Here is a 10,633-nt window from a genome sequence, read left to right as displayed (position 1 = left end):
CAATTTCCCCTTCCTACTCCTCAAACCCCAAACAAACAGCTGCGGGGGGACGTGGGCTCATCCCACATGTTCCTCTGCACCATGTCCTCGTGTTCAGTGCTGTGCTGGGGGGCTCAGCACGTCCCTGCTTGCAACGCCCTGGTGCTGACGCACTGGCAGTGACGGCGAGGTCGGGGCGAGGGTTTCGCATTTCCCTGCCCGGCTGTTTACCCCGGGCTCAGGCTGCATCCAAACAACTGCTACAGCACGTCCTGAGTCACCACAGGCTCTGGCAGCCGAGCGGGTTCGCCTGCCAGCTTCCCAGTACAGAAAGCGAGCCGGCCTCAGGATGAAGGCACAACCTGCCTTTGCTTCGTGCCATGCGTTTATTGCCTGGGTTTGGGTGGTTTGGGGCACCTGAGTGATGGGCGCATCGTTCCTGCTGCTGGACAAAGCATCGTGATGATGTGGTTGGAGAGGCTCTGAGGTCGGGCAGGCTCTGGGGTTTGAGAGGCTCTGGGGTCAGGTAGGTTCTGGGGTCGCCCAACCCATGTGTTGAGCCAACGGGAGCCCCAGTCTGCACCCCTGTGTGTGCTGGCACTCACGGAGGTGTGCATGGAGCCCAGAGCATCTCCCAAACTTGCCAGCTCTGTAAGAGCAAGGTCTTCCTGCAGCCCCAGCTGCCAGGCATCCCACCAGTGTGGGCTTGGGGTGAAGGCAAGGGTCACATTAGCTGCACTGCCCCTCATTTTCAGCCCATGCTGTGAGCAGGGATGTGCTGTGGGTCCCCTCCCCATCTCGCCTTAAACTGATGCTCCTTCCAGAGGTGGCCAGCCCCAAAAACCCACCCCACACAGCCCACCAAGCCTGGACAAGCACGGCTCCCTCGGGCCGTGGGACACGTGCGGGATCACATGCGATTGCCTCCATCCCTGCTGCCTTCTGATGCTACTTAAAAATCTGGTCATTTTGCATTCAGACAGAGTCAAGTCATCGATGAAACGGGGTGACTAAGCCCTGGCACACATCAGCCACATCCCTCGCTGCTTTGTCTCCTCTAGTTTGTAGCCGGGCCGTTAGCCACCGCGGCGACGGTGCCAGCTCAACCTCATGGCTGCAAGCACAGCCCGGTAGCACAGCCAGAGCCCAAACCAGAAAAGGTACCAATAGATTCTCCAAAATTTGGCTCTCAGACTGTAAATCAGTCTCTAGAAAAGCCCTCTTTCCACCCACGTGTCCTCCACCAAGTTACGCAAATCGCTGCCATTGCAACAACAATTTGTTGGGCATTCTTTGATGGTTTGTTAAATTGCTCTCGGATTCACGGTGTTTGACTTGGGTTAGTTTCTGAGCAGCTCAGCTGCACCCAAAAATTAAAAAAAAAATATATATATAAAAGAGGGGAAGAGAGATTGAGGAAGAGGAAATCCAGCAGCAACCAGAGGCAATTTCACGTTTAAGAGGACCAAAGGGTTTGCAGACCGTGCTCCCCCATGCACGTGTTGTTCCCAGCTGCTGAGGTGGAAACCCACTGCCTGCCTTTGGCAAAGAAACCTCAGAGAAACAAGCAAACATATCACTGCTGACAGGTGCCTCTTCTGCCTTAACTCATCCCGCTCAGGGCACGGTTCAAAACACAGTGATTTTGGTAGCAAAGCTGCTTCAGAGTCCCTCATCCCACCCCGGAGCCCTGTCCTCAGCTGGACCTGGGTCTCCAGCTTGGAAATGGACCCAGACTGGAGAAAATATAACAGTTTTTTTAAATTTATTTTTTATTATTTTTTGCAAAGGTAGTGTTGTTTCGCAGTGTGGGTCCATCCCCGGAGCAGTGGTGTTGGCACAAAACCGGGCAGCATCCCGTGGTGCTGGGGTGAAGGAGCTTCCTTGGGCTGCAAAAGCCCAAATCCCAGCCCCTGCCACATCCCGCTGCTCCTGTTAGAAATCCCTCATTAATCAGAGGGCTTTCTAAGAAAATCATTGAGCAGGATTAAAACCAAGTCAAAAACTCCAGTCTCTGCCCTGGGCATGCTACAGTCTCCTATTGGTATCAAGGTTGGATGTTTGCCCAGATCACACCCTGGGGTGAAGGGACCAGTTTCCTCCAAAATTATATCCCTGGCTAAGAAGCATTTATTCTCCACTCATGCAGGATAAACTGGCAGTGCCCATCTGTATTTTTAGGGGCAGAATAACTTGGTTTCTTTGCGTCCCAACACAGAAATCAGCACTGTGGCTCTGTGGTGGGCATTTAGTCCCTGCACTGAAGCCCAAGAGCAAGGCATCAGAAGTGCAGGAGCAGCCAGAGCACCCCAGGGACTGAAATTTGTGCACGGGCAGGGGGGCTCCATCCCCCCTGGGGGCTTGAAAACAGATGTGAGTGCAGGAGGCAGGATGCCCGATTTTACCCTGGAACCACTTGCAATAAACCCTAGAGAGTTTAACAAATTCTGCTGTTTACCAAGCCGAGCTGTTCCCGAGCTTTCCTAGAAATCTCCTCGGTGGAGGAGACCTAGGCACCAGCTCCTGCTGCTCGTGTCCCTGCTGGTGACTGGGGAAGTGGAGGCAGTGAGGACATCCTCCTCGCGCACGCGTGAGCGGGGCGTGCACAGCCCGTGCACGCTCCGCGGGCTTGCATGTGCTCGGAAGCCCCACGGCCCCACCATCCGCCGCGTGCCTGCCAGAAAAGAAGCCGTAAACAAGTTTACCCTGCTGCCCTGCAAAAGGGCTCTCCCCGGGTAAGCTCGGGCAAGCGAGCTGCCAAGAGGAGTGCTCGGGGAGGGAAATAAATCATCTTGTCTGGAAGGGGTTTTGTGTTGCAGCTGGTTTAACTCCAGCCCTGCCGTGTCCCTGCCCAAAAACCTGCTGCCGGTCCTACCAGGCGAGCCAAAACCAGGGTTGAGGCTGCTCGGGAACACAGCAGCACCTCCTTTTTTTCTAGTAAATTTAATATTTCATGTTCCCCAGCCCCAAAGCAGCACCGTTTCTACCTGGGTTGTTTCACAGGGAGATATTTGTACACCCCAGCCTCTGCAGCCTGAGCTCAGATACTCTGTTCCCAGAACAAATACAGCTTTCCCCACTTTCCAACCCAAATCTCTCTGGGTGGGGTTTTAACACCTACACGGGCTGATGTTCAAGCCATGTGTCACACTACCCTAAGGTGCAGAGCAGCGATGCACACCGGGATGTCCCTGCCTGGGACAGGGGACACACGTTGTGTGCTCCGGCAGGGACAGGTTTGATGCAGAGTGCGCTGGAGCTGCAGATAAGGGGTTTGGATCCCTGCCACGCTGCTGCCAGAAAGGAACCGGCAGCAAGACTGCAAGCACCCTGCAGAATTGTGTGCGTGGCCCCAAATTACTGGGGATGCACCGGGCTCCAGTGGGGATTTCATTTTCGCATGTGGCAGGGAGGAGATGGCACCCGGAGGGATGCTCTGCCCGGGATGGGATGCAGCCAGACACATAGAGGACAGCGTGACCACAAGTCCTGGGGCAGAGCCACCAGCCGGTGCCCCGGGGTTGTCTCACCAAAGCTCCCCATGAAGCCCCAGGGCACTGGGACATTGGGGAAAGCCCGTTTCGGTACAGTAGCAGTGTCATGGCTACACGCAGCCAGGTACAGTGCGTCGGACTTGTCGTCCCATGGTATCAAGTCACCGCCTTTGCTAGAAATAGCACGGGCTCGTTGCAGCCTTGTGCCTCTCTGCTCGGGTCCTGAAGGTCTCCAAAAAGCCACAGCCACCAGCGTAGCGCTGCACCCTCCACTGCCTCAGTTTCCCCTGCCACAAGTGATAAATCTCAGATGGGGATTAAAGGACTCAGATGGGGATTAAACCCTTAGATGGGGAAAAAAGGACTGGGGAGAGGGGCTAAGAAACTCAGCAGCCAAACACGAACCAACAGCATGATGCTCCTGGGGTAAAAACTAAATAAATAAAAATCCCTGATCACCTTTTTTTTCAGCCTTTCTGCTGTGAAAATGTGTCTATGTTTCATAAACTGCTGGGTGCCCTGTGGAGACTGAAGGCAGCACTCGTTTGCGTGCGTGCATGCACGCGGCAGGCGAAAAGCGATCACGCCTTGCCTGCTGCTGGTTTTGAAATCCTCCCACATCCCTCGGCAAAGAGCCCGCGGTCATCTGATTTTAGGCGAACACCTCCAGAGCTCGCCTTCACCAGGCGGGATGGCTCCTGCCACACGCAAGAATGCAGGGATGAAGCTCCTGTCATCGCAGCAGGGAGGCGATGGGGAGGGAGGCAGGGTTGTTTTACGGCAAGATGAATTTCTCTGTAGTTGAGGGTGTGTTGGGAAGGGGTGACGCACGCCTAGGTGGGCTTTTTTGACATGAGGTGGTCACTGAGCATGGTGTTCAGCTGGTGGCACGTGTAAAAAGCAGTTGGGTTGTGCCACTGCCTGTTCATCATGTAAATATGGCATGGGAGAGTCCTCCATCGGTGCAAGAGGGAGGCTGGAGACCAAGAGGAGGGTTCTTTGAGGGTTTCTCCAGCAGCCTGAGCTGCCTGCTGGGTGTCTGGCCCTGGGAAGGCAGGTTGGAGGCACGTCTGCCTGCTCCCAGCTTAGGAAATGCTATCAGGAATTGCATCTTTACATGGTTTCAATTCCCAGACTCAGGAAGTCTGAGAGGCTCTGATAACCTGCTTAACCCACCGTCTGGTTTCCGTGGGTCCCCAAAATCCCCACTGGACATCACAGCTCCCCTGAAACAGCTCTAAGCCTCCTGCCCCCATTTAAAGCTGGGCGGTGGGTCCAGCTCCAGCACAACCCCTGGACACGGTGACTCCTTAAACCCATTAAAAGCTCTTAATGAATGCTATGAAAGCTAAAGAAAGTGTAATGTCACAAAGACAGTGGAGAGGTCGGGCTCGTCGAGTGCTTTCTTGCAGGTGAGGAGAGCAGGGACGTGCTCGGATGGATGGGATGGGGGCACGGATACCTGTGAGTTTGGGTCATTTGCTCGTGTTTTTGCTCCAGAAGCCAGCCAGGCAAAAGGAGCTCAAATTAAACCAAGAGCCACAAGGAAATCACCCCGGTAAGAAGCACATTCCTGGGGGAAAGCAGGACACGAGGGAGTTTCCAGTCTTCCAGGAAAGGTGATGGCTGAAAACAAGGCGACGATTTAATGAAAGCACGAGCCAGTGAGTCAGGGAAGCCGGAGACAGCTCCGCTGCACATTTCCTGCCTGCCCTTTGAGCAGACGGCTGTGAGCAGACGCCCACACGGGCACGGACACCAGGACGGACCCAAGGGGGGGGCCGGGACACTCAGACCCCCCAGAAGCTCCCGCCTGCTTCTCCTGAGCTGCGTCACCCGGAGGAGCAATTCACCCGTGCTCGTAAATCCCCCTTTGAGCCGAAATGCTGAGGAGTGCCGGGAAAGCAGAGAGGAGAGGAGCGAGGGCTGACGTGAGCAGCAAACCCAGCAGTGCACGGGTTTGCAAGCCAGAAAGCAGCAAAAAGGGGAGAGAAAATACCCGCTTAAGGACCAGGAACCTGCAGAAAAGCACATCTCCGCCCTGAGCTGGAATCGCCCTGGAAAAGTCTGCAGCAGGGTGTGTTACCACCTGAACACACACACAGGGAAGAGAGCAATAAAGGGACGCGGAGCAAAAATAGCACCAGGATGTGGCACTGGCCTGCCCCTTCCCTTCGTACTCGTGTGCCAAAAGCACCTCTGTTCCCCCTAACCATTCAAAGAGCTTCCGTGACCTCAACGAGCAGAAATAGGGCCAGAAGACATCCGTGTGCCCCCGGAGGGGACATTGCAAACCAGGGCTCCGGCACCAGTTTGGAGGTGCTGTGGGACATCCAGCACACCTGTAGCGGGGTCAGTAGGTGCAGCAGAGCAGGTCTCTGCCCTACAAGTGGCTCCAGGGCTGAATTTGGGGTTTTTGTCACAGTCTCCAAGATCTCCAGACAGCTCAGCTGATGGGGAGTGGATCGGTCCAGGAGGCTGGTGTGATGTAGAGAGGAAGGACCTGGGTCAGGGCTGGTTTTTCAAGCCTGCTGTTCTCCCCTCTATGGTGGGTGCTCATCTTCTCTAGCCCTTTGGTTGGATCCATCTCGGCTGCGTGCTGCCAGTGTGAAGCCAAGCATCTGTCTCTCTTTGTGGGCACTGGAGATGGAGAGGTCCCCTTAGGGCTGTAGACCCCATCCACCATCACTACCCCTCTTCTGATCCTGCTTGCCCATTGCCTCCTGGGGGGGACATGGATGTCTGGCTCATGATGAAGACCTTACTCCAGGGGTTTAAGCAAGTCGAGACCTATCTGGCCCCATGTGATACGTGCAAGGACGCCCTCCAGACCGCTCTCAGCCTGGGGAAGAGATGTTTAATCCAACTCATGTGCACAGCAATCACGGGGCACCACCTCCCTTCCTGCTACCAGCCCAGCTGATAAGGACAGAGCTCAGGTTTCAGCCACAGACCCCTCAGGAGCCCCCAGACCCCCCCCTTGTGCGTTTTCCAGCATCCCTCCTTCCTCTCCTGCCCCCACGAGCCGTGGCTGCTCCTCCAGATGCTGCACAGGACCCCAACGCCGCGTGGTGACAAACCACGGCCACTCCGTGCGTGCCACAGGGCACGATCCCCAGGGGATTTCCCCAAAACACACCTGGCAGCCCTGTCTGGAGACAGGGCGTCCTTCAGCCCGGGTCAGCAGCTCCATCACGCCTATGGCTCTTCTAATCTCCACCTTGCTATCAGCTCTTCCTGCTCACCCTGCAGAGACAGCGTGCTCAGCACCACCAACTCTCTCTCCATGGCCTCCAGTCCAGCTGTAACGTGCCCTGATGACCAGCAATCCCAGCAGGTCTCCTTGTCCAACAGCTAAAAGCCAACCCCAGCCTTTAGATACAGCCAGAACCTTACTTGTGATATCAACCATTATTTATTTCAGCTGGGAAATGCCTCGCATCCATCCTGCCCCTTCTACCTGCCCAGTTGCTGTGGCCATGCCCAAGGGAGCCCGTTGCCACCAGCATCCCGTGCTCGACCTTTGCTCGCTGCCTTTCAGCCTCATCTCCTGCACCTTCCCAGCCTGCAGCACCGCGAGAAACTCATTTGTCCTTTGACAGATGATGAACGCCCTGTTCTCTGCCAAGATCCCGTCTGCTTAACCTGCACATGCTCCCACTCTTCCCCACATCAGTAATTAAACTGTGTTTTTTGGGCCAGGGGCAGGGCATTTTAGCTGGGAGCTCCCATGGCTGGGGTTTGCCAGCACCCAAGAAGGGGACTTTCTCCAGCACGTTCCAGCTGATGCTGTAAGAAATCAGTTCCTGCCCGTCCCTTCTAATTGTCCTCGAGCAGGACAGAAACACTTTCCCTATTATCTGAAGCTGCCAAAAGAGCCTTGAGGTTGGCTGAATGGCGGCTGCTGCGGGCAGGAACCGCAGACCCTGGGGCGATGCCACTGCCTGCAGTGCCTGCAGTGCAAGGAGGCAGAGCAGAGCCACAACACCCAGAATTCAGCACAGATTTGTCAGGGAGACCCAGGAAAGCGATGCCAAAGCTGCAAGCAGCGAGAAGGCAGCAGAGTTAGGGGGGAGTTTGCATTTGAGGCCCGCAGGATACTCCGTTTCTGCACGCAGAGGGGTGCAAGGATGGCTCAGGGCCTCCCCAGGGAAAGTCCTGAAGGCTCCATGTGCCTCGGGCTACCTGGGATTTGCAGAGCAGCAGCCTCCAGGCACAGCCTCCTCTTTGCAGATGCTCGGAGCAAGCCCTGTGGTGAGGTGCTGCCCCAAAAAGGCTCCCAAAGGAATTGCTCAGCCTCCTGGCCAAGCTGGCTGGAGTCCCCATTTCCCACTGCGAGGAGCAGGCTCTCATCCAAACTCCCACAGACCTATTGTGGTCTCAGAGCACTGTCCAGCCTCCATCTGCAAGAAGAAAGGGTCCTTGGGAGGGTCATCAGCATGAGCTCGGCTTGGCTCAAGGATATGGACCAACCCCATCCACACGGGCCTCCGAGCTGTGCTGGACCCACCCAAGGTCCTCTTGGAGGAGCTGCAAGCTGCTGGCAGCTGCTCTGGCGTTTCAAGGTTGACCTCTAGAGGAGGTTTGTAGAGGAGCGATGGCTGGGACAGCGGCCACGAGGTAGGTGCAGGACCGAATTGCTTACAGCAGGGTGACAAGGCCTTGCAGTGCCCCAAGAACCTAGTGGTGACAGCGAGCGCGGCATGGTATGGTGCCACGATAAATTGGTCTTCCCCAATTCAGGCGTGCAGGGAAGGACCACGAGGAAATAAAGCCTCATTCCTGCAGCCCCACCACGTGTCCCCAAGGGCTGGAGACCTGTGTGGGGTTTCTGTTATTGGGAACAAGGCTGAGGACATGGCAGGGCCAGGTGAGCAGCCCTTCAACATGGGAGGCTCCCCCTCGCTTTCCGTGCTTTTAAAGCCTGACATGCTCTGCTTTCCTCCTACTGCCCACCGCCCACTCTCTCCTTCCTCTCTAAACGAAACCATTTATCACCTAAAATTAAATCGGGACCTGAAACCTGCTGTGCTGTCAGGATGCGAGGGTGTGAACCACATCATTTTTCACTGAGCCTTAAAAGACGACATAAATCTCCGCGCCAGAGACCACGGGCGCAGCGAACATGGCTGCGGGCAAACCACTGCACACCCAAACCATCCTCCCCACAAGAGGGAGAAGGGAGAAAAACCCAACCCAGCTGCCTCTTCCAAAGCCCCATTTCTTCCTCTGATGCCCTTGCATGCCCCACCAACCTCAGGGTTTAGGATCCCTGCGGTGGTACCCTCTGCCCCAGCACGGCACCAGCTGCACACCAGCTTGGAGACATCTGCTCCAGCAAAGTTGGGTGAGAGGCTGAGCAGCACCTTCTCCCCATGTCCTTGCATGGCTCGACCTCCCCCTGCCCTTGTGCCTCCTGGAGAAGACTTCTCTCCCCTGAGTTTCTCCTCCCCGTATTGCTCCTGGGACAAGGAGCCACCCTGAGCATCCCCACCTCAATCCCCCGATGGGACACACCGTGGTGAGGAAGAGGAGGTGATGTGAAGGCCTCCATTTCACAGCAGCCCCAAGGAGGATGGGAAGCTCGTCCACCCACCCATGGGGCAGCAAATGTGGCCACCAGGGCTTTGGGGACCCAAGGTTGGGTCCTCCTTGCCCCACGCTGCCAAGCTGGGGAATAGCAAGACTGCTGCTTGCTGGGGTGGGGTTTCATGGAAAAAAAAAAAAGAGGTGATGTGGGCATTGGGGAGCAGAAGGGTGTGATAGGGGGCTGCCTGGGTGGGATGAGCCTCCTGAAAGCATTTCTTCTCCCAGTTTCCTACCAGCACAGCTCATTGGGCTGAGCATCTCCCAAGGACCCACACAATGCGTTCAAGTTGCCGTTCTCAGCCTGCATCCCCCAAAACACAGCACGGAAACCTTCCTGCTTCCCTCTCCTCCCTTCCACCACCCAGAGCTGACTTATTCCCCTGTAGCAATGAGAAAGAAAAACCCCACAACCAAGGGGACACAGCCTGCCTTTCTCCCACCCCATCACAGCATCCTTGTGCCCCACCACAACACGAAAACAGGAGATGCAACAAAACCCGGCGCCCCCATTTCTCACCGCTGCAAGGAGGCCCCGGGGACACCCCAGTGCCCTCCCTGCTCCCCACCCCGGGCCGGGGGGAGCACCCTAGGGTGCCGCCACCCCTCGGCCCCCCGCCACCCAGCCCTACCTTTGCGGAACGGCATGGGCGGGAGGAGGCAGGTCTGCGCTGGGGCGCGATGTCCGGCTCCGTTTCTTGTTTTATTGCCCTCCTTCCTCCGCTTTCTCCTTCTTCAGAAGGAAACGGACATATTTGGGCAGAAAGCGGCGTCATTTGGGGGCAGGCGCTGCGGAAAGGAGGAAGTTCGTGGGGTTTTGCAGCTTTAACCCTTGGCACCCCGGAGACTGCAGGGCTGGGAGGGAAGCTTCTCTTCTCTTCTCTTCTCTTCTCTTCTCTTCTCTTCTCTTCTCTTCTCTTCTCTTCTCTTCTCTTCTCTTCTCTTCTCTTCTCTTCTCTTCTCTTCTCTTCTCTTCTCTTCTCTCCTCTCCTCTCCTCTCCTCTCCTCTCCTCTCCTCTCCTCTCCTCTCCTCTCCTCTCCTCTCCCTTCCCTTCCATCATTTTCCTTTCTTTTCCTCTTTTCTTCTCTTCCCTTCTTCTTTTTTTTTCTTCTTTTTTTTTTTTTTTTTCCCTTCCTGGAAGGACCAGTATAGAACTAGGCAGAATAGGCTGTATGAAGGTGGGATAATGGAGTTTTGGCCTTCCACATCACAGAATCACAGAGTCATTAAGGTTGGAAAAGACCTACAGATCACCTGGTCCAACCATCCCCCTACCACCAATGTCACCACTAAAGCATGTCCCCAAGCACCACGTCCAACCTCTCCTTGAACACCCCCAGGGACGGTGACTCCACCACCTCCCTGGGCAACCCGTCCCAACGCCTGACCGCTCTTTCTGAGAAGAAATGTCTTCTAATTTCTAACCTAAACCTCCCCTGGTGTAACTCATCTCTGCCCATCCAACACCAACAGAGCATCGATCCCATCATCTGTGTAGTGGTGCTGGGCTAAACTGGGAGCTACTCCCAACACCAGAAACTCAGATACCCCTCTTAGTATCCCCTGACACAAA

The 10,633-nt window shown here is 55.7% G+C and overlaps 1 protein-coding gene across 2 annotated transcripts in view; it reads right to left on the bottom strand.

The window, feature by feature from the left end:
• The window catches only part of PFKFB3 (6-phosphofructo-2-kinase/fructose-2,6-biphosphatase 3), a 40,181-nt gene extending 30,377 nt beyond the window's left edge, over positions 1-9,804 (bottom strand). The window contains exon 1 of one of the 2 annotated variants that reach the window (XM_035549354.2): positions 9,692-9,804. Coding sequence is in view for 1 of the 2 variants with exons in the window: in XM_050710202.1 (XP_050566159.1) it covers positions 9,692-9,707 (16 nt within the window). In the remaining variant the exon portion in view is untranslated. The remainder of the gene's footprint in view (positions 1-9,691) is intronic. The other variant, XM_050710202.1, reaches the window with a different exon arrangement.
• Positions 9,805-10,633: the final 829 nt, after the last annotated feature.

Source organism: Cygnus atratus, chromosome 1, assembly GCF_013377495.2.
Source record: "Cygnus atratus isolate AKBS03 ecotype Queensland, Australia chromosome 1, CAtr_DNAZoo_HiC_assembly, whole genome shotgun sequence".
In the NCBI taxonomy this organism is placed as follows: domain Eukaryota; kingdom Metazoa; phylum Chordata; class Aves; order Anseriformes; family Anatidae; genus Cygnus; species Cygnus atratus.
Note: the sequence above shows the minus strand (reverse complement) of the source record. Positions and strands in the feature narration are given on the sequence as shown.